Source organism: Xenopus laevis, chromosome 4L, assembly GCF_017654675.1.
Source record: "Xenopus laevis strain J_2021 chromosome 4L, Xenopus_laevis_v10.1, whole genome shotgun sequence".
Lineage (NCBI taxonomy): Eukaryota > Metazoa > Chordata > Amphibia > Anura > Pipidae > Xenopus > Xenopus laevis.
The window spans coordinates 80474774-80499789 of NC_054377.1; the positions used below are offsets into that span (position 1 = coordinate 80474774).

The 25016-nt window shown below is 36.7% G+C and overlaps 1 protein-coding gene across 5 annotated transcripts in view; it reads left to right on the forward strand.

Moving 5' to 3' along the window:
- Positions 1 to 25016, forward strand: part of tm2d1.L (TM2 domain containing 1 L homeolog) — a 92357-nt gene that overhangs the window by 19495 nt on the left and 47846 nt on the right. Inside the window, exons 5-8 of one of the 5 annotated variants that reach the window (XM_018258262.2) lie at positions 3480 to 3571; positions 3798 to 3871; positions 11278 to 11394; positions 14052 to 17159. In XM_018258262.2, the coding sequence (XP_018113751.1) occupies positions 3480 to 3571; positions 3798 to 3871; positions 11278 to 11388 (277 nt within the window). In that variant the 3' untranslated portion in view covers positions 11389 to 11394; positions 14052 to 17159. Of the gene's footprint in view, positions 1 to 3479; positions 3572 to 3797; positions 3872 to 5527; positions 5911 to 11277; positions 12613 to 14051; positions 17160 to 25016 lie in introns of those variants that run through there. The other 4 variants (XM_018258261.2, XM_018258264.2, XM_041590402.1 and 1 more) reach the window with 4 other exon arrangements.

The window sequence follows — 25016 nt, forward strand, 5'->3', positions numbered from 1 at the left end:
AACCGACAACTTTGGGAAAGCCTTGCGACTCAGTAGTTTGGAGCAGAAAGGCATGGGGACCCATTTTAGATTCGGTAGAATGTGTACTTTCCAAAAATATATGGGTTTTGGGGGTAAACATATATTTCTGTGTTTTTACCCCACAAAAATGCAGTCAATGTGTTGATTTTTCATTAGCTGAAGTTACCCACGGGACTGTTTGTATGCACTAACTTCATTTTGAGGCCTCTAAATGCCAGATACTTTGGTAAACCTATGAACAATGGCCACCAAACTGTTCGGAGGAACCCTGGCAATCATATTTAGGGTGCTTTTTCTTGGTGCATAACGATACATGGGTGATATGGTGCTGAGAAGTTGAAGCTTTGAGGCAATTTTCAGATATTTCACCAAAACCGACAATTGTGGGAAAGCCTTGCGACTCAGTAGTTTGGAGCAGAAAGGCATGGGTACCCATTTTAGATTTGGTAGAATGTGTACTTTCCAAAACTATATGGGTTTTGGGGGGCAAACATATATTTCTGTGTTTTTACCCCGCAAAAATGCAGTCAATGTGTTGATTTTTCATTAGCTGAAGTTACCCACAGAACTGTTTGTATGCGCTAACTTCATTTTGGGGCCTCTAAATGCCAGATACTTTGGTAAACTTATGAACAATGGCCACCAAAATGTTCAGAGGAACCCTGGCAATCATATTTAGGGTGCTTTTTCTTAGTACGTAATGATACATGGGTGATATGGTGCTGGGAAGTTGAAGCTTTGAGGCAATTTTCAGATATTTCACCAAAACCGACAACTTTGGGAAAGCCTTGCGACTCAGTAGTTTGGAGCAGAAAGGCATGGGGACCCATTTTAGATTCGGTAGAATGTGTACTTTCCAAAAATATATGGGTTTTGGGGGTAAACATATATTTCTGTGTTTTTACCCCACAAAAATGCAGTCAATGTGTTGATTTTTCATTAGCTGAAGTTACCCACGGGACTGTTTGTATGCGCTAACTTCATTTTGGGGCCTCTAAATGCCAGATACTTTGGTAAACCTATGAACAATGGCCACCAAACTGTTTGGAGGAACCCTGGCAATCATATTTAGGGTGCTTTTTCTTGGTGCGTAACGATACATGGGTGATATGGTGCTGAGAAGTTGAAGCTTTGAGGCAATTTTCAGATATTTCACCAAAACCGACAATTGTGGGAAAGCCTTGCGACTCAGTAGTTTGGAGCAGAAAGGCATGGGTACCCATTTTAGATTCGGTAGAATGTGTACTTTCCAAAAATATATGGGCTTTGGGGGTAAACATATATTTCTGTGTTTTTACCCCACAAAAATGCAGTCAATGTGTTGATTTTTCATTAGCTGAAGTTACCCACGGGACTGTTTGTATGCGCTAACTTCATTTTGGGGCCTCTAAATGCCAGATACTTTGGTAAACCTATGAACAATGGCCACCAAACTGTTTGGAGGAACCCTGGCAATCATATTTAGGGTGCTTTTTCTTGATGCGTAACGATACATGGGTGATATGGTGCTGAGAAGTTGAAGTTTTGAGGCAATTTTCAGATATTTCACCAAAACCGACAATTGTGGGAAAGCCTTGCGACTCAGTAGTTTGGAGCAGAAAGGCATGGGTACCCATTTTAGATTCGGTAGAATGTGTACTTTCCAAAAATATATGGGTTTTGGGGGTAAACATATATTTCTGTGTTTTTACCCCACAAAAATGCAGTCAATGTGTTGATTTTTCATTAGCTGAAGTTACCCACGGGACTGTTTGTATGCGCTAACTTCATTTTGGGGCCTCTAAATGCCAGATACTTTGGTAAACCTATGAACAATGGCCACCAAACTGTTTGGAGGAACCCTGGCAATCATATTTAGGGTGCTTTTTCTTGGTGTGTAACGATACATGGGTGATATGGTGCTGAGAAGTTGAAGGTTTGAGGCAATTTTCACATATTTCACCAAAACTGACAATTGTGGGAAAGCCTTGCGACTCAGTAGTTTGGAGCAGAAAGGCATGGGTACCCATTTTAGATTCAGTAGAATGTGTACTTTCCAAAAATATATGGGTTTTGGGGGTAAACATATATTTCTGTGTTTTTACCCCACAAAAATGCAGTCAATGTGTTTGATTTTTCATTAGCTGAAGTTACCCACGGCACTGTTTGTATGCGCTAACTTCATTTTGGGGCCTCTAAATGCCAGATACTTTGGTAAACCTATGAACAATGGCCACCAAAATGTTCAGAGGAACCCTGGCAATCATATTTAGGGTGCATTTTCTTAGTACATAATGATACATGGGTGATATGGTGCTGGGAAGTTGAAGGTTTGAGGCAATTTTCACATATTTCACCAAAACCGACAATTTTGGGAAAGCCTTGCGACTCAGTAGTTTGGAGCAGAAAGGCATGGGTACCCATTTTAGATTCTGTAGAATGTGTACTTTCCAAAAATATATGGGTTTGGGGGGTAAACATATATTTCTGTGTTTTTACCCCACAAAAAATGCAGTCAATGTGTTGATTTCTCAGTAGCTGAAGTAAAGTCCTGATCAATTTGGATGTGCTAACTTCATATTGGTGTCTCTAAATGCCAGATACTTTGGTAAACCTATGCATAATGGGTGTCAAACTGTTCAGTGGACCCCTGGCAATCATATTTCAGGTGCTTTTTCTTGGTACCTAATATAGTTTGGGATATGCGGAGCAGCAAAATAAAACCTTTGCAATGATTTTTCAGAATTTTGAATTTTTTTTTGAAAAACCGCTATGTTCAGACAAGCTTTTATGTTTGGTAGTTGGGATTAGAGAGACATAGTTACCCATTTTGTAATCGGCAGAATGTGTACTTTTCAAAAATGTATGGTTTTCTGGGGTAAACCTACGGTTTCAGGAGTTTTTGCCTTGGAATCTAAAGCATGCCGTTTTCTGCCTTAGTGCTTTCAAAATTCGGCAATATACTGCCGGGAGTTTTTGAGGTACAGAAGTCCTAAATCTCCCTAAAACTATACATATCTGGTATTGGCACGTTCGAGAGACATAAGGCTTTCCAAATCAGTTGGATTTTCATCCGTAAAATGAAATATTTTTCTGGTATAAATTGATATACGATGAAAAATGGTAATTTTTCATTTTTTTTTGGTATTTAGCACTATAAATTTTTTTGCACAGGTGGAAATACATGAAAACTCAGGCAGATTTAGAAAGCTCAGTTTCTACCGAAAAAAACAATGTATAGTTTTCCTAGGTAAACTATAGGTTTCCCCTCAGAAAATGCCCCTAAAGTGAGAGAGCACAAAATGTTTCAAAAACGGCTGGCATTTCGCGTAACCAAAATGTGAAATTCTGCTGGCACTTAAAGGGTTAAAGTGTTAAGTATCATGTATGCTGGAGAATTGTCACTAACGCAAACTACTGTGTACCATTACCTTTTGAAAATATTCGTGTTTCTGTAACCAATTTAATTTTACATCCAGGAACGGATATTCCTACAAAGTTGCTGTTGCACTGTCTTTGTTTCTTGGATGGCTGGGAGCAGACAGATTTTATCTAGGGTATCCAGCTCTAGGTAAGTTTCTTTTCCTCAGCTGCTGGCATATTGCTGCTTCTCCTGGCCACATTTTCCTTCACATCACATAACCTCTATGGATTTGTTATAGTGGCAACATCTATATACACACAGAGAACCTTACAGAAATACAGCATTTTATAAACTTTCAGGTTTACATTTATGCTTGATGCATCTAAAAGTGAGTTTGCTGACAATGTCTGAATTATTTTAAACATTTCCTCAGGAATGCTGAAATTTTGCACAGTTGGTTTCTGTGGAATTGGCAGCCTACTTGACTTTATCCTCGTTTCCATGCAGGTGAGTTGCATGTAGGAGTATTGAAGAGAGTTGTGTACTTAAAATTTGTTGAGGAATTCCCAAAAAAGTTTTTTTTACTCTTAAAGAGATACTGACACCAGAAAATATAAACTCCTTTTACATCTATCATAATAATGCCTTTGACAGCAACTTATAACTTTGCCATAAAGTATTTGCACTATGCTTTTACATTACCTGTCTGATACCCCATGTTTCTGTATGAGGGGTTTGCCATATTTGTGCAGCAGAAGTTTATTCACATTAGAAACTTTAACTGACAGGCTGAGATGGGACATGTTGGCAAAACAGTCAGGTTTAGAAAGGTTTAGAAACTTCAACTAACAATTGCTTACAAAAACAAACCTCTCAGCAAAAAATGATCAACATGACCTGTAGGTAACTTAATGTACATTCATATTTTAAAAAGTTGTTTTTTAGTGTCCGTATCACTTTAAGTAGCAACTAATCAACAATTTCCTTTGATCAGTCAGCTACTTCTCTAGTCTAGGCTATACTTTAGTCCGTTCTTACTCTCTACTACTAAATCTCATTGTAAATTGTAGGACCCTTGACCAATAACATAGCTTGAGATGATATACATAGTAAATTAGGTTGAAAAAAGACACACATCCAGTTCTATATATATATATATATATATATATATATATATATATATATATATATATATATATATATATATATATATATATATATATATATATATATATATATATACTTATTTTATTAGATCTAATAAAATAAGTTTTATCTTGAAAAATCCCAGTGTGCTTCAGCTTTCTACAGGGATATATATCTTTTTCTGCAGAGCACCTGGGCCCGTGTTCCAGTAAGTGTGTGCCACAGCCTTTCTACATACATATATATATATATATATATGTATGTATGTATGTATGTATGTATATATATATATATATATATATATATATATATATATATATATATATATGTATGTGTGTGTGGAAAGTCTAGTGATATATCATATCACTAGACTGAAAAAAGATAACCGTTTGTCTATTTTCCCAAGATAAGCCTGAATTTGTTTTTTGTTGAGCTAAATAGGACAAATCAAGAAACATAATCTTCTTCGTGTTTTTAATGTTTGGTTCTTGTGAGATTATTAAAGAGATTACCATTGTGCAGCCAAACCTCCTACATAATGTGCTTTATTTATCTGGAACCAATTCACTCACAAATAAGGGGAGTTTAGAGAGGCTATAAATAGTTGTAAGTGTGAAACTAAAACAGTTTGTCCATAACTGTTTAAAAAAAAAGTAAATACTTTTCTCACGTCGAAAAATGTAGGTATATACCTACTTTATTATGATTCATATTTTGTAACGCATATTACTGATAAATGTTTGTGGAAGCCCAGTCAGGAGGCAAATAAGGGGAAAGTTTGTGAAAGAAAATGTATTTTGTGTCTTGGGAAATTTTTGGAACAATAGGAAAATGTAGTAATATCATAGTGAGTAATAAGCAGGATAAGCATTTTAAAAGCAGGAAGCCACATAATGAAACCCCCAGACAAAGCAACAGACATTGCCCAAAACTTTTTCAGTAAATCATTTATTTTCAAAACGACACTATTTTATCTTCTGCCCAATACAAACTTCTTATTTTGATTGGACTTTACAGGTACATAAAGATCCACTAACTTCAAAACCAGGACATTTTTCAACTTACCAGTTGTTTCTGTAGAAATGTTTTATTTAACTGCAGTCTGTTTTCAGAAGTTTGGGCTCTGCAACGTATGTCGGTTGCCTAAGCAAAGTCTTCGCTGCTCTGTTGTGTTCAGTGGAACTTTAAATAATACATAGACTTTGTCGAGTTTTTTGATCCACATCATGTTTTACTAAAGGTATTTTAAAATATATATGTTATGCTAGAAATGTTTCTGCATTATTGAAAGGTTAGAAGATTATGGAATCAATAAGGTGAAGGGTAAAATGGGTAAAACAACTTGCTTATTATGATTTGTGTTGATTTATAAGATATTTATATTTTTGGGAATGGAGATTTTGCTTTTAGTGTAATACCATTGGCTTTTTTTTTTTTTTTTTTGGTGCATTGTCTTCTATTCCTTTGCTTTTAAATTCATTGTGCAGTGACTTAACTCTCCTGTTTACTTTCCATGTTTGTTTAGATATTATGCATAATTTGTCATGAAAATACATTTTGACCTAGATGAATGCACAAAATGTATGCATATTTTAAAGGTCATCAAACAAAGTTATTTATGAACTTAACTAGGGGAAACCTTTTAGATGTCATTGGTGGGTCGAAGATTTATCAACCCCCGCCAACCCAAAACTGTCATGACCTGCCATGTTCAAATACTCATACCAGGCCCACTTATCTCTGACATCACTGAATTGTGTGGGGCAAGCACAAGTATGTAAGTAAGTGCCACAACTAGTTTGTGCAGTAATGAGCTAGGACAGAGCAGAGAGGCTGGACTGGCAACGAATATGGCCCACAACCTGCTTTTGATCGGTCTGAATTTTTTTTTATTCCTGAGCACTAGCATGTTTATTAATTTTTTTGCTGTATTCTGAGCTACCATGCATGGGCGGAGGGTGAATTTTGTCTTTGGGGAGGCTACTTAACACCTTAGGGCTGAACTCCACAGCGCATTGATGTCCGATCCGTCTCCAGGCAATTACACGCATGCGACGTGCAGAAGATAATGGAACTGAATGTGAAATAACAGGTACAACTACATGTATCCGACTGTCGGATGTAAACGCTGCACGCTGTGTCTTCATCCAACAGTCGGATACATGTAGTTTGTACCTGCAATTTTTGTTCCATTAACTTCTGCACACCGGACACATTGCGTGCGTGTCATCTCCTGGCGACGAATCAGACATCAAAGTGCCGTGGAATTCAGCCCTTACTTGTCACGACTATTTGGTCTTGCATGTCCAGTAAACACATGGTATGTCATAAATCAAAGTACCCCAGGAATAAGTAAATGCCAAGAAACTTCTTTGCTTCTAACAAGTGGCAAGATGGGTATGACTAGTGCTTATTCCCCCTGCTTATCTCACTGCTGATTTGAAAACACTGACAACAAAGCGAACAGAAGGAGGTTGTACACTGAGAATCTACTCTATCTATCTTGCAAGGGCCAAAAAAGCAAGTATCTTTAATTGTATCTCCCATTAACCCAGACAAAACCCACTTAATGCATTTGAATATCTATGGGTGTTGAGAGGTGTAGTTGAACACCAGCTTGGGGCTGCAGGACAGTGCTGGGCCATTTTGGCCGGGCTCCCCACGAAACTCGGCTGATGGCATCACCCCCTCTGTTCCACCACAGACGACACGGGAATGAGTGCTAGAATGAGTGTGCACGTGTGCGGTTGCGCGCAAACAAGTGCTCGCTTGGTCGTATGCAAGGGAGCGTGTGCAGATAGGCACGCATCAGTAGGAGTGAGCTTGGCCCCATTAGTGAGGTAATACTGCCAGACTAGAGGTAGGTAACAGGGAAGGTACGTGCCTGGTGCCCCCCAAGGTTTGCACCCTAGGCACGTGCCTCTTCTGCCTACCTTTAGTTCCGGCCCTGTTGCAGGATGAACCCTGGTAGTTGCTGAAGTGGATTCTGTGGGTTCTGGCAAATGCCAGAGGGGCTGCTATAAGGTGCCATAGAAAGTCAGTATTTAGTGGGCTGGTGGGGGCTGTTTGGGCCTCTGTGTGGGCCGATGGGCCTTTGTATACCTGAAATGCCAGGGCCTATTTTAATTCTCAGTCCAGCCCTGCTGACATCCCAAGCACATGATATAGTTGGGTTGAAGTACAATGACATACAGACAAAGAAGAATGCAGACGAGTGGAGGGGATGTTTCTTGGCCTGCATTTATAAAAAGCTCAGTGGTATTAGAGAAAGCAGTAGCTGCAGCACAGATACACTTTCTCAGGATGGACCCCCTAGTCTTGTCTCCCATGTTACCCTTTTTTTTACTTTTGTATTTGTTCACTTTCTAGTTTCTATCCTGTCCCTACTCTATTCCACTTTTCATTTGACATCATTAAATCTGCTTTCCAACATCACCTATACATTCCAGCTTTTTAAACCCTTTTTCTCTCTTGTTTCTTTTTGTTTACCCATTTTTCCCTTATATTACTTTCCAGCTCCACTTGTATTTTTTCTACAAAACTTACATTTTGGTGACACCTCTCCCATGTTTCTGTGATCTTATTTAACTTGTTTCACATGAAATGCATGATTTATTATTTTCCCATTGTTTCCTGAACAGAATTCATATAGCAAAAGTATAGTGATAAAGTACCTGCATGTTGGCCCTTGCACACATAACCTGGGGTCTTTTAGATATTCATAGCTGCATGCACAGATTGATTGGAAAGGAAGACAGACAGCACAGCAGGAACTTCAGCGTTTTCCCTACAAAGTGTAAGTCCCGGTCCTGCCACAAGGGGATTGGCTAGGCTAGAGGAGGGCTCAAATTTCTTCATCAAGTTCAGCCAATCACATTGCAGCTGAACCGGGACTTAGAACTTGAGGGGAAAAACTAAATCGGAAGCTGCAGTTTTAACTGTGAACGCAAGTGGACAGAATAAATAGTTAGTAAACTTTTGATTTTTTTTTCTTTTCTCCTCATTTTTCTTATCAGGCAGGTTTGGGGAGGCTTAGCCTTCCCTAGCCTTTATTAAAATCCGCCTATGCTACCATGTACTAATAATCATAATTATTTACTAATCATGCTTATATTGTGGCTTTTTTATTATATTCAGTATATTGTGAGTCTGTCCCTAATCTCCGTAAAAGATCTTTACTGCTAAAGACCTGTGGTTGCCTTGGGTTGGTGAAGAAGCCCAAAACATAATGAACAACATTTCTGCCCAACATCTTTAGTTAAGCTTTAGTTCTCCTTTAACCTGAGAGGAAATTTTGCATACACTTTTGACCAATTTCAGATGCAGGATAATAATCTCCATATTTAAAGGCAATACGTTTGCCCAGGTGCAGGAACCCATTGCAACTAATAGGATATTTACTTTTATATAAGGGATTTGTAATTGCTTTTTGCTGATTGGTTGCTGATTGATTGGTTTACGCTCAGCATGCGTAAAGACGCCGGCGTAATGACGCCGGCGCATGTTTGAAAGATTATACATATTTGGTGTCCGTGGCAGCACACACAGCCTTGAAAAAGCAATTTTGCGAAACGCGCGTTGGCTTGCCATTCTCACTGGTTTATACCAATTTTAGATAAAACCTTGGGGGGTTCTTTTTACAAAAACGTTTTTTTTTATAGTTATCTGGGCACTTTTCTCTGCTCAGATTATAGGAGATTCCTTATCTGTATTCTTGTTTACTCTTTTCACTATAAGTGCTCTGGAATTTGTGTGTTTTTTAGACAAGACAGCGTCTCAATCTAGACAGTTAAAATAGAATTGAGACCACAGTTCCAGAAGCACTGACTTCTCCTCCTTTGTGGGGTCCCGCAGTTAGTAAAACAATCAGCTAGACAATACGGGACTTCTCCACCATTCTACCAATTTCCTTTTCCTACCTTTTCTTGGAATCAGAGATGTTCATAATTGCACTTTAAGTAATTTATATGTGAATTGATCACATTTGGTGGCACTTTACCATCCTCATTGGTGTTTTAGCGGGTTGTTAGTAAATTATCAATTAATGTTAAATGAATTATTCATGTTAGAATTTACCTAATATACACAATAATTAAAAGGAAAATTAATTGTGTTTTTAGTTTTACTCTATTTAATGTTAACTTATTGAGATTAAGCACTAGCACTTTGTGGGATCAATTAATTAAATAAAAAGAGGAAATTCATAGATATTGGATCACGTGACCTAATGGTTTAACTGAAAACAGATCACACAGTGATAATATATATTCTTTTGTCATTTTTCTGATTAAGAAGACGGGGATACTTTTCTTCTTTTCTCCTATACAAAATTAAATACTGACGGAAGTCATATCCCCTCCTATTAGTCAATTTTTTATATATCTGAAGTTAGATCATTCTTTTTTTATTGAGACCTAATGGATATGGTACCTTAGTCAAGAAGATGTCCGATGTTTTTTCACAGTCGTCCCTGTCTTGTCTTTCCACTCATTGCAAACTATTTTAAAATATCATAATAAGGAAGAATTTCTGGTATGAACATTGGTCTAGTGCTGCCTCCAAATACAGATCATTAACAGGAAAAAAGAAAATGTCTAGACTGTGTCAAGTTGTGTTGACAGCCAGTATTGGTGTTTTTCAGCAGAAATGCCAATACCTCAAGAAACTACCAAATCAATAGACTCTATGGGATCTGCACTTTTGAAACCACACTTTACGTAAATATGCAGTGTATTTTAAATATGGCGTCCAAATTCTCGCGAGATAAATGATGCATAGATATTTTTACGTCGTATTAGGCCGGTGACGTAATTACGTTGCATATTGAGGATCATTCCTGCTCCATTTTGCATGTAAATAGCTTTTCTATTTTTAAGTAGCTTTTCTGATGTAGCCAGCGGAATTATGGGGAACGAGAACCATGAGAAGTGCATTTTGGGAAATGTAGTTTCAGTGCTTTTTAAAAAAAGCAACGTAAAAATGCCACGTCTTGCCTAGCCCTTAGTTTATTAACATTTTTAGAATCTCATTCAAAGTTTAACCTTTACTCCAGACAAGCACCAGGTCATGTCCTGTATGCTAGTGCCATTTACTTTCTAACAGCATTTCCATGTTTCAGGTACATTTGTAAACATACCATAATGATTTAGAGCAGTATAATAAATACAGTTATGAATGTGTAATGTAATCAGTTCAAGGTTAAAGGAGACATATTATGTAAAAAATAAGTACATACCAGTGCATTATACTCATTTAGATATAGAAGAATTGTGCTTAAAAAAGTAGTGTTTCAGGCTGATTTATTGAATATTTCTGCAAAAACCCTGATAGTCCCTACCTTCCCTTCCTGCTCCCTGAATTCCCAGGCTGTACAGGGGAGACGGCAGCTCACTTCACTGTTGGACAGGGACCAATCGGCAGCTAGCAGGACCTGATAGGGAACTGATGCCTGTCTGTGCTTGTATGACTGCAGGGCTGTGATTGGCTGTCCCCCTCCTACTGTGCTTCTGGCATGGACCGTTAGGACATGCCCACTCCTCATTTGAAACACAGACAGGGACCAGAGAACATCTATAGGTAACTCCAATAAAGGGGCTATTTTAAAGATATTAATTGTTAGCACCATGTAAAAGCTAAACCATATATTACTTATAATTAAGTTAGTAAGTTTTTTTTTTCATTTATCCTATATGTCTCCTTTAATACTATATATTGTTTAAATATTGTTTTTACAAATTGATTGTTGTGTCTTTTATTCTTTCCTACAGATTGTTGGACCTTCTGATGGATCAAGTTATATTATAGATTACTATGGTGCTAGACTTGTCCATTTAAGTATTAACAATGAGACCTACAGAAAGATGCCATCAAACCCATAATTGTTAGTAAGTTTTCATACACCCATAAACCCTTTGTTAATTTTTGTCTGTATATACAGATCAGTAATACTTCAATGTTTAGCCTTAAAGAGCTTACACCTTCTCCTTACATTATAATATGACATTTACCACCAACATATTCCTTTTATCCTGTCAATACCCTACCAAGGAAGTGTCTTACTAGTGTGGTTTTCATAATCAGACCAATGTTAGTGGAGGGCACAAACAAGCTTAGTTCAGCAGTCCACAGGGAGCTTGTTCTCTCTGTCATGCAGGGGCCAACATAATCCTCCCATATTCTAACATCTGTGTTACTGTGGACTGGAATTATTTTGGCCTATGTGTTGGGGGACTGATAATGGAAGCCAGTGTTGACCACTCCCAATTAAGCCACATTCAATGGAAACCAAGCCCATGTTCTCACAAGAGATTTTAAGACCATACCCACATTAATGGTGGTAACACACCCAAAAACCAAATGGTGATGCTCCATGTTTATTAAAACATACCCTTAAATCCATATACTTCGATCGAACAGCAACCCCCAACATATGATGAATAGCCTTAGGGACCCACTTACAGCTATTTCCAAACAAATACAGCAGGCACCATAGAGCAGAAGACATGGAACAATGCAGGGGTTTACTATCTGAATGTGAGGTGTGAACAATACAGGTTAATCTCAGTACTGATACGATTTATAGTTTACACAAGGTAAGAGCTGTACTTTAATATGATGCCACGCAAGGTAGACCCATGGGCCACCAGTCAGACAGAACTGGTCTAAAATACTGTTTACATTTGATCTCCAGGCTATTGAACTATCATACTGCCCAGTCTTCCTTAATGACAGAACAGGCTTCAATGTGTGTTACAGTATGTGTGTTAAAGCCCACTGGTAACACTAGATGGGGTGAATTTAAAAGAAATCGTGCAGTCCTCGTTTGGAAGTGGTACTAACATAATTCACTTTAAACCACTTTAGTGTTGATTTTGTGCATTATCCCATATGTGTTTAGAGAGCCACTTGCTTCTTATTACATTGTTTCCTCATTTGCATTGTAATCCAATATCCCTCCTCTAAACAAGACCCCATTTTGTAGTAAAGTGAATATTCATTTGCCACAGGCAAACACAAATGTTCTCCAAACCACTTGTCCAATGTCATTTCTTGTCAGCAATTTTACAAGCTGGAATATCAATAAAGACAATCTGCTGCTCTAAGTTTTTCATGAAATGGCATTTATGTTAAGCTGAAAAAGTAGCTTGGCTCCTGCAGCTGAAGCTGTGTTCAATGATCGTATTAATATTTTGGGAGGGTTTGTGAATGCACTGTGTAAATCCATAAGACAATAGAACTGCAGTGAATAAAATTACCCTTTAAAACCACATCTTGCTGGAAGACATAATGTAATTGATATTTGGTCTTTGCTTGAGTTTAGTGATTTGCTCCATACAGATCAAACTGTGAGCTGGAGTCAACCTTAAATTGGTTTAACTTCCTTCATTGTTAGCAGTCTAAGGTCAATACCCACATTTAGAATGGCCTCTGCATCTCTCCACTGCCAAATAACCTTGCTTGTGCCAAATAAATAGAGCTGTGTTTTTAAAAAGTAAATATAGTTTCTTTTGCTTACTAGGCTGAGAACAGTACATTGCTTTTAATCTATCATAGTGTTATCAGTATATGCCAAGACCAGCAAGACTGAAACATAAGGAATGAATTAGGTTGAGAACTTTTTGTATTGCAGGAGCTAAATTATTTTCCACCATTAGATTTCAAGAGAACATTGTATTGATCTGGAATGCGCAAGCCGTGTTTTTGCAGCTTTGAAATATATATACTGATGCTTACCTGTACCTTTTGTTCCTGTTGGTTTAGGCTTATTTTGTTAGTCTTGTTTAACCTTTCGTGTACAAGAAAAATTGCTTAGTTGTATTTTAACTTTTAATTTGAAAACTAGATTTCATACTTTCTTTTAGCATTCATATTGAAGATAACTATGTCTGTGAAATAGGGATGCACCAAATCCAGGATTTGGTTCGGTATTCCGCCAGGATTCGGCCATTTTCAGCAGGTTTTGGATTTGGCTGAATCCTTGTGCCTGGCCGAACGGAATCCTTAAACTCATGTGACTTTTCATCACAAAACAAGTGAGTAATTTTTTTTTCTTTTTTTCCCACCCCCTCACTGATTTGCATATGCAAATCAGGATTCGGATAAGGTTCGGTATTCGGTCGAATCTTTCACAAAGAATTCTGGGTTCGGCCGAATCCAAAAAAAGTGTATTTGGTGCATCCCTACTGTGAAACCAATTGGGTTATAACTTCTATTTATGTATAACATGGCTTGGCACCCTTTCTCAACTGTCTTTCATAATCGTAAACAACCCTTTTGTTTTGTCTAAGCAATAGGGGTTATTTTCGTATATTAAAAAAAAAAAAAAGAGGCAAGTATGAAATTAAAAAGTTATTTCTTAATAGATGGTTGGACCTCACCTTAAACATGGAATTCTCACATGGGCATTGTATACATAAACAACATAATTCAAGAAAAGAGATTAAGGGATTGAAATTTATGAAAAAAGGGCATGCCAATATTGTTGTTTAGAAGGGAACGTTCAAGGGAATGTTATTAATCCATATAACCATTTTCATTACAGGTATCTCTCGTGGTACCTCTTTGTTGATAGAACAATGCAAGTGAATGGGACATCCCTTGCAAATGATATGGAGACTCAAACATCTGTAAAGAAGGGGGATACATTTGATTAATTTGATCTTACTTTAAAAAGGGGCAAAGTTATTGTTCCCTGTAATCTGCTCTATGCAACAATTTTGTCATTTCACTGAACACTGTAAATTTCAGGTCTGGTTTCGAATGCACATTAACCTAAAAACAAGAAATGGAAAATAAGGATTTGGTCTTACATATGTAAATGTTTGTGTAAATAAATGTGCACACGTGTAAATAAGTGTGCAGAAAGCACTGTAGTGGATGCAGACAAGTTCATATTTATTTACAGATTATGATGTAGAAATCATTCATTGTTGCACACAGATTTTTCCACTTGTATTATTTTGCCTCAACATCTTCCTAGGGGCTGACATGTTGCAGTAAGGGGAACTATCTTCTTGCTTTATTTTCTTTATTTGTTGCTGGACAGCAACTCTTCGGATTAAACTGCACTGGATAGGTTTGCTGGAAGAAAGCCCTGGACATCTTTATTCCTAAGTACTAATAGACTAGTTTAACCTTCTTAGTGCTTCACTGTATGATTGACTTTTTTTTTTTTTGTCTGTGTGTACATTCATCACATTTCTGTAATAACTAGCATAGTGTGTATTATGCACCCTTTACAATGGATGGTGTCTCTTGCTCATTGATGTAGCTTATTATGTGCACAGAATACTCCCCCATCTTTATATTTAAAAGAAAGTGGTAAAGTACCTGCAATATTGATTGCTCCTCGTTATGTCTTCATAAGAGATTGCACTTTTGCAATCTGTGGAATTCCTTCACTGAGGTAAAAAAATATTCAGCTTCCCATACAGACGATGCAGACCTTAGTACATGGTCACACAATGCGTTTTCTCCTCTAATTTTTTTTAAATACAATGCAATGCCACCTGCTGATGGGTGTTTTTTTTTTTTTTTTATAACAGTAATGAATGTGATCTGCCTGTCTCTGTGCAGGACATTTCAGAAAGAAAATAGGCCATCCTTAAACTGCCTCTAGTCCCACTCTTTTTATGGGAACCAAGTCCCTTATATTAAATATAACCGTAACCCGTGTCTTTGTACTTTATAATTTATGGTAAGAAATTAAATGTAACCCTTACTACAATAAATAAGGTAGATTGTTCCCTGGGATTTTGAATGTAGTCATGCATTATTCCAACAACTATATTGGTTTGTAATCTTGTTAATCCTGTAAATAGAACTACTCTTACATAACAATTTACTTTGTCCTATTTTGTAATGGTCCAAAAAATATAATCTATCTATGTTCTGTGTCAATACATGTAAATGGAATACTTTTCAGAAAGATGAACAGTGTGGTTAAGCTCCCAAGCTGCTTTTCAGACTTCATAAAACTCACAAATCCAGCCAAGCATATAGGATACGCAAATTTCTAAGGTATTTTGTTGTAATTCTGTAGATCTTCATGCATTCAATGTTGAACATATTAAAACTATCCTTAGAAAGAAGAAATCTTCCAATAGTTGGTAAAACAATGCTTTACCAAAACATGAACAGTTCATTCTCCAACGAGTATATAGTTATTATTTAAAGGAGAAGGAAAGGGACAAATCACTAGGTGGTGCCGACTTGTCACACTCAAGTGATTATAAGCTTTTGCCTGAAACCCCAGTCTGGAGCTACTATTTGCTAAAAACTGCACTGGAGTGCTACTGTAGTAGAGGCGTGTCATCCTCATCATCTTCAACAGTACCTCTTTATGGATGCTCTGTACAGGCCTACTCAGGGTGCACTGTAGAGGAAAATGCAGGTTTTATGCTTCTGTGTTCTACATTTCATTCAAGGAATCTCTAGGAGATGATAGTGATGTGGCACTTGTACAGTAGTACCCAGGCTGGTGCAGTTTTTAGCATTGATCCGGGGGCTCTGGTTGGAGATTATAATCACTGGGAGGGGTCGACAAAAATGACTGATGGCTTAGGTCTTAAAGTGATACGAACACTAAAAAACGACTTTTTAAAATATGAAAGTATATTAAAAGTTACCTATAGGTTGTTTTTTTGTGGACGGGTTTGTTTTTGTAAGCAATTGTTAGTTGAAGTTCCCAAACCTGACTGTTTTGCCAACCTGACTGTCCCATCTCAGCTAGTCAGTTAGTTTCTAATGCTAACGGACTTCTGCTGTACAAATATGGCAGCCCCCTCATACAGGAACATGGGGCATGAGACGTGTAATGTAAAAGCGTTGTGCAAATACTTTATGGCAAAGTTATAAGTAGCTTTCGAAAGTAATATTATGATAGATGTAAAAAAAGTGTTTAATTTCTAGTGTCAATATCTCTTTAAGGTTACAATTTTATTGTTATTGTTACATTTTAATTATCTTTGTGTTAAGGTTGTCTCCTATTCGTCTTGCAGTCTTTTACTAAAAACACTGCCTAGTTTCATACTAATTAAAATAAATGTAAAAATAGATAAATAAAACCAAGGCCAACTGCAAACTGTCTTAGAATATGCCTGTCTATATTGTACTAAAAGTTAATTAAAAGGTGAACTATGGTTGTCTATTTTTGTGTCGGTGACATATCTCTAGTTATTGGGCCCCGAAGCAAGACCTTTCCAGATTTTTATGTGTTATCAACACTTGACTGTTAAGTAGTGATGCAAGGGTCAGCCAAACCTGTAAATAACCTAAAGACAATTAACCTCACAGTCTTGTTAGTGACACATTTATCAAAGCATTAGAGTTGTGATATTTGAAGCTTAACATTTGTTTAAAATAATTATTTTTGGTAATTTGAATTTAATTTTTTTTTACTGCTTTGTTACTCGAAGGAATGAATTGAAAATAGAGCTTCCAATGTATATACTTATACAGGTTAGAGAAGATGTAATATGTAGATATAAATAATGCATTGTATATTTTGTTTTTTGGAGGAAAAATGACAATAAGACAATGTTGATTAATTGTTATGTTTTTGTACAGATGAGTTGTGATTTAATGTTCCATGTAAATCTACATTGATATTTATCTAATTTCTACTCTGTTAATAAATCTTAAAGGAGAAGGAATGTCTATGGTCAACATTACTTGCATATATTAGCCATTATATAACCATTAACAGCTCCTCTAGCTCTTTTCTTCACTCTTCAGTTTGCTGGCAGTATCACAAAATATTTGAATGGAATTAGTTACCTGCACTAGGTCAGCTCTACCTTTTTTTGTTTCTGTGTAAGCGATGCCTGGGGCCATAAGAGGCAAGTCTTATTTTCTTGTAATTTGTTGTATAGGATCCCTTATCTGGAAACCTGATATCCAGAAAGCTCCGAATTACTGGATGGCTGTCTCCCATAGACTCCATTTTATCCAAATAATCCAAATTTTTAAAAATTATTTCCTGTAATAATAAAACAGTAGATTGTACTTGATCCCAACTAAGATATAATTAATCCTTATTTGAAGCAAAACCAGCTTAATGAGTTTATTTAAAGCAAAACCAGCCTATTGAGTTTATTTAATGTTTAAATTAATTTCTAGTAGACCTAAGGCATGAAGACCCAAATTAAGGAAAGATCCGTTATCCGGAAAACCCCAGGTCCCGAGCATTCTGGATAACAGGTCCCATACCTGTACCATGTAGCTATTTGGCATGTCAGCGTTGACCACAGAAGCACCAAGAAGATCTTGCTCACCCCACTCGCTATTGTAACAGAGCTCTGATCGTTCAGGATAAAAAAAAATTGTGTCCACATTAGCAGCCACCACTCGAGGGAAGTGACTATTTTATTAAAAAAAAAGTATATTGTAGTTTAGTGCAGTATTGAGACTAACAAGTGGCTGATTTTGTGTATGATTGTCTCTCCTCTTTTAACTTGTCCTGCACAATTGTGATTTTTTTTTTTCTCATTTTTTCTCAGAATTGTGACTTTTTTCATCATATACGTATACTTATAAAAAAAGATCTTGGTTAGTGACCTGTTGGAATAAACCACCTTTTTTATCTAACCGGAGTGCTGCCATTCCATTCCTTGAGCACTTATTACTTATACTTATATAAGAAAATCATGTACTTGGTACAGTATTTTTTTACCTAGCAGTCTTTTCTTTTGTATCACCATGTAACTTAAAGGGATTCTGTCATGATTTTTATGACATAGTTTTTATTTCTAAATTACACTGTTTACATTGCAAATAATTCACTCTACCATATAAAATGTAATCCCTGAACCACCAAGTGTATTTTTTTCTTAGTTGTAATATTGGTGTGTAGGCAGCCATCTCAGGTCATTTTGATTGGTCATGTGCTTTCAGAAAGTCAGCACTTTAGGATGGAACTGCTTTCTGGCAGGCTGTTGTTTCTCCTACTCAATGTAACTAAATGTGTTGCAGTGGCACCTGGGTTTTACCATTGAGTGCTGTTCTTAGATCTACCAGGGAGCTGTTATCTGGTTACCTTCCTTTGCTGGGGGGGGGATGGGTGATATCACTCCAACTTGCAGTACAGCAGTAAAGAGTGACTAAAGTTTATAAGAGCACAAGTCACATGACTGGGGACAGCTGAGAAACTGACAATATATCTAGCCCCATGTCAGATTAAAAAAAAAAAAAAAACTTGCTCTTTTGAGAAATGGGGTTCAGTGCAGAATTATGCTGGAGCAGCACTATTAACTGGTGCATTTAAATTCCCATGACAGTATCCCTTTAAATTTTTGCCATCTTCTTTTTGACAATAGTGGTGCATTATTACTGATGTATAAATACTCATAACTTGCTTTAGACTGAAAAGTACTGAAAGTCATCAAGGTAAGCAGGATTATTTCCACCTCATAAAGTATGACAAAATGGTTATAGTAATATCGTCTACAAGGCCTTTTGGCAGTATAGTTCTTAACACATCTTCTATTTATATGTATATACTTAAACTAGTCTTGGAGAGCAGTAAGATATACGTGGAGAAAAAGATAAATAAGGGACTAGGCATGTTTGGATAAAAGTGAGGTAGATTGAGATTGGACTATGGAGGACGAGGAGGCATACATAAACCTACAATCCTAAATCTACAAACTGGTAGCTGTATTGAATTTTTGTTATTAATGAGTCTGAGTTAGTGGCACTGGATAAGCATAATTATGTCCCTGGTATTGCTGAAACATGGCTTAATGAGTCACATAGCTGACCAGTAAGTATAGCAAGCTATACCATGTTTTTAATGCATAGGAGAAATAGAAAATACAATTTTAAGCAACTTTCCAATATACATTAATTACTGTATAATTATTGATGGGTAATTACAATTGAATATGTAATTGAATATATTGACCGACAATGTAAGAAGAGCCAATTTTCCTTCAGGTCTAATAATCAGCTGACTTGAAACATTATGCAGAGAGCGATGAGCAAATCTGACTCATTTCTCTATGTGGAAAATTCATGAAATGGCAAAATGCATAGAAGTCACGGGGGGTGATTGTTCGTGCGTCAGTTTTCTTTTTTTCTTTTACTATACATCTCCCTGTATGCCTGCCAGACATACTGCAACAGCAGTTCTTTCTGTCTCTAGGGTAAGAGGAAAGATGTATTGATTTGTTTGAGAGGGTCTTGGCACACTTCAATCTGATGCACCAAATCCAGGATGCATTGAACTGTAGAGGAAGATTTATCAAAAATTTCAAATTTCTAATGTTTTTCAAATTTGAAAAAAGCTTGAAGACTTGAGAATCTCAAATGTGATCTTATTTAAGAAACTCAAACTCGCCCACCTTACAGGGTAAAAAATAAAACTTAAACTTACAGTGCAATTCACACTTTACTGTAAATTTTTAATTTATTTACCAAACTTCAAATCAGTTTAAAAAAACATGAATTGAAAAATAGCTTGAACTTTAAAAATGCAACTCCCATTGACTTGTAAATTGAACCTGAAAAAAATAAAAATGTTGCTCCTGTTGAAAAAAAAATGTGAGAATCAACAAGTGGGATCCCGCACACATTAATTAAGAAAAAAGAAACGTTCTTGGATTTTACCATTATATACTTACACAGCAGTTTGTAACAAGCTTTGTTATTATGTGTGAATTAGTGAGCCCTTTCAAATCATTCTGACATGCCCCACACAGCCCATACATTTAAAATAACTTTTATGGAATTAAGTAATTCCCTTAATACGGCCTCTAATTTGCATACTTGAAGTTTTATGTATGCTAGTTCATGACACTGGATAGGTTGTTAAAGAAGAGATGTTACAAGATCAGACATTTTTTTATATATGGGTCGCAAAAAACACAGAGAAAAGAGGCAAAATATTTGTACAAAACAACGAACCTCATCATTTCTCACTTATTTCAAGTACATCCTGTTCTTTTGGCAAAACATTGATGCTAAAATCTTCAGAACAGTTCACAGCTTTTAAATATCCATACTGACTTATGGGCCATGTGTGTTTGATCAAAATTCAATTACTACACTGTACCATGCTTGGAAACTTATCTCAACTTATAAAAGATGACGAAACACACTAACCTAATTGGTTTGGTATGGGAGCAATATCAGGCAAGCTTGTTATGATAAATAGCTTCCTGTGTTAAAGGTTTTCCAGATCTTATGAGCATCTTGGCTCACCTTTATATGGAGTACAAATATTGCTCCCTGGGAACAGTTACATCACTGTCCTTCACTTTATTCACATCCCTAGATTTAAAGTAATAAAATTATAGTTGTTTCAGATCACCTTAAAACAGTTTATATGGTTGGACTTGATATTCTTTAACATTAAATAACTGAGTATGGTTTGTATGCATCATTGACCATAATAAAATATTGAGTAATCCGCTTTGCACTATTTACTCTGCCCGAGTGGAGTAATTCTGTATGGAAAAATTATTTTAATTCCTATGGTTTAGCTTAAAGGGGTTACTTTTTTTCTACAAAATGTTATGTTATTCTATGTTATTGAATGCTCTGTTTGTTTAACCCTTTTTGTTTTTTTTGGTCTGTCTCAATATAACAGGAGTCGGTTCTGCTCTAAGACTTTTAATCAGCTGACTTTAGGAGTCAGAGCCAGAAGTGCAGAGAATATAATTTTCTGTGCAAAAACTGTTTTTGGGTGAATAACCCCTTTAAATTAAACTACAGGTACCCATAATGTTTACTGCCTGTAATTAAAAGAGAAATAGTCATGTTTGAAATATATCTTGTATACTGTACTTTGTTTTGTGATGAATGATAAGAAAATGCATGTTTGGATTTTGATCCCTTAGACAAACTCATCATAAATAAGACTTACCGGTCAATATTATCCAGCAGCGACCCTCACTGGAGCTACATAGTAGACAAACCAGTTTACAGTTGGGGGTCTGGCAGAATTCCCCTTATGTACTTTAGGGGACTCTACTGTTCAACTTGAAGATTGCAACGGGTAAATCAGGCCGAAATAAGGACAGACTGAGTTCAAGCAGAATTTGGAATAGTCTGGATTAGAAGGCAGTGGTATGCAAAAAGATTCAAAATCCAGGCATGAAACCACAAGACAGGCGTCAGGCATAGTTACTTATTTAAATTGGATTGAAAAAAGACCATTGAACCTCATTTTCCAGTTTGCTGCCCAATTTTCTAGATTAGTAAAATTGCTCTGCAAAGTGGCATCATCAGCAAAAATGGAGATGGTACTTTCAATGCCCACCTCCAGGTCATTAATAAACAGGTTAAAAAGTTAAGGTTGAAGGACACTGGTCTGATTAGGAATAGGGATGCACTAAATCCAAATTTGGTTGGGAAAGGGAAAACATTTTTTATTTCCTTGTTCTGTGACAAAAAGTCACGCAATTTCCCACCCTGCCCCTAATTTGCATATGCAAATTAGGATTCTGATTCGGTTCGGCCGGGCAGAAGGATTCAGCCGAATCTGAATCCTGCTAAAAAAGGCCAAAGCCTGGCCAAATATATTTTCCTCCTCTAGGGTTGTCCTTTAGCATATTTACAAACCTGTTAACTTTTACTGACTTTGCTGCCCCATTACTCCAGTTAATGTCTCCATAATAAAAGTCAACCAATAATAACTTGACCTAGTTGTGAAACCTCTTCCATTTGTAACAGTAGCTGGGCTTCATTCTCGTTACTTATTCAATGTGGTTTGTAGCATTCACCAATGAAAATTTTCTTTGTTAACTTTACCCCAGCTGAATGGAGACTTAAATCTACTGTTACTGTTTAACAGCTTTCTTCATAACAGTGGGATCTTCTTAGCTGGTAAACTACGTGAACCCTTTCTAATCTCACTGTCCTACTAGGTTCCCTATAATATTTTAGCTCACTAACCCCCCCCCCTGTTACTTTAGCACAATCTTTCAATCCTCTTAGACCAAGGGCATTGAGCTTTGCGAGAAGCAGATCTGCTCCATACCCCATGTCGATTCATTTGAAGCAGGCATTTTCAAGACAACTTCCGCTCCCTTGCATGTGACTGCGTGGAATTGGTTCAATTGAAAATACACAGGCTGAGAGCAGTAGATCCAACGCTTCATCTACCCTTGGCCTCCAGCAATCTGTCATGGTTATATAGATTGTACAGCCTATTGTTCTAGAAACCCAAACCTTTCTTTTCTCCACCAAAACTTAAAGTGGACCTGTCACCCAGACACAAAAATCTGTATAATATGGGGTCGAAGTGAATTTTCGAATTCAAAAACTTCGAATTTCAAAGTAATTTTTTTGGGTACTTCGACCATCGAATAGGCCAAATTCGACTTGAACTTCGATTCGAATTGAAAAAAAAATTTGAATATTCGACCATTTGAAAATCGAAGTACTGTCTCTTTAAAAAACTTCGACTTCGACACTTCGCCACCTTAAACCTGCCGAATTGCTATGTTAGCCTACGGGGACCTCCTAGAACCTATAGCCAACTATTTGGCTAAGTTTTTAGAAGTTACAGTTTTTCTTTTTGAAAACTTCGATCGAATATTCCCATATTAGATCAAAAAAACTTCGACTTCGAATATCGAACTACTACAATTCGATGGTCGAATTTCAACATTTTTTTCACTTCGAAATTCGACCCTTAGTAAATGTGCCCTTAAAAGTTAATTTCTATTTTTTATTAAAGCATTCATAGCTGTTGTAAGCTCATTTAAATACCTCGGCTGTCAATCAAATATTGTCTGCCACTCCTCTATGCCCTGGGCATAGAGGCGGGCAGACAATTACTTTCACTTTCCATTCAGCACTTCCTTCATGTCACTGCTCTCCACAAATTCCCCTATTCTCTTCACCATTTAATTGTGTAGCCAGTGTATGGGGATGGACATTGGGTCCCCCATTCTGGTGCACAAACAAGATTCTGAGATGATACAAGGCTTGTCTTAATAACAGTGTCCACAAAATGGCTCCTGCCTACTTGCTATAATTTTGAAATCTCAGACTGAAGGAAGCACTGAAGGGTGACTGGTCCCCTTTAAGCTACACTTAACTCCCTAAGCTCCAGTGTCTTGCTAATGTTACACAAACAAATGTTACTTCATAATGTTATACAATGGTAAAATTTCCATAAAACTTACACAGGAAGAGCTTTACTTAATCATAGCTTCTATATCCCTGATCCCTTTTTAAGCTTTTATCTACCATTACTTTTACCACTACTAGAGAAGCTGATCTCCCAGCTGTTAGAAAGATCAGCCCCCTCTAGAACTGCCATTTCAGAGTTCACATGCCCATCTATCAGGCTGATATGTTGGGGTACACAAACCCCAAAATCTGCATCTTCTTTTTTTTTTTCCCAGCTATGCGGCATAAGCATAAGACTATACTGTGCAGTTATGCTATGGAATTCACTACCTGCTAGATGCCATTTAATCATTCAGTATGTATGCTGCAAGAATTAGTGTAAGAATGCATAATTATTGGTTTACCCATAGCAAAAACTAGAAAGTAGTCTACACTCTTTTATGTGTATTGAACAACAATAAAACATTTTGTGCTACTAAAAACGTTCCCCTTTTGAGGAAAAAAATGAATTTTTGTTGCCATTGGTGATTGTGCCACTTGTTTTTCCTATATCCAAACCTTGACAAGAAGCTGGTACTAGGAGGCACAAATAGAAAGTAAAAGTAGACTATTTATTTTATTACCTGACTGCTGAAAGTGTTTGATGCAAATTCATATGGATAAGTTCCTCCTCAGTATATGCTCAATATGAATTCTTGACGACTACGGGAATAGTTTTAGGTGAATTCTGCCATTTTGAGATGCCTGGAAACTTTAATTTACAGCATCCTTCATGATATTTGCTGGATAAGCAAGCTCAAAAGTGTTCTGGGATATGCCTGCAACATGCTTAAGACAGCTCCTGCAAAGCTTCTTCCCTGGGGCCATATCTTCTTTGCCATAAAAGAAAGGAGTCTCTTCTCGCAGTTTCTTTTCTGCCCATGATCCTTTTCATGATGCCTGTCGCTTTTAGCTAACGGGGATGTGTAGAAAATGTGGCCAATTAGAACCATAACTACTTCACTCTTAAAATAACAAAGTGTATCATACTTGCTTGGATTTATTCCCATTAGTTTCAAAAATGTAAAATTTTAGGTTGATGATAAAAATAACTTTCCTGCCTGGTCATGTAAGTGCTTATTAATATTATGGAAATGAGAGATCTCAGTTAATCAATAGTAATTGACTAAATGGAAAGTCCTACCAAAACTTTGCTGAAGGTAAACAAACCTTTTAATGAATCTGTAATCTATGGACATTTTTATTTACAATAAAAAAGTGGAAATGAATAGTTAAATAAATTGAGAAAATACATAAGGTCAAGATAAAAGATAAAGGGGAAAAAAGCATAACATTACAAAAAGGAACTGCCAGCAAAGGTCAGGGCCAAAAAGTGTACCATATAGCCCAGTGTGAACCTGGTGTACTCGTTATTCATGTCTTTTGC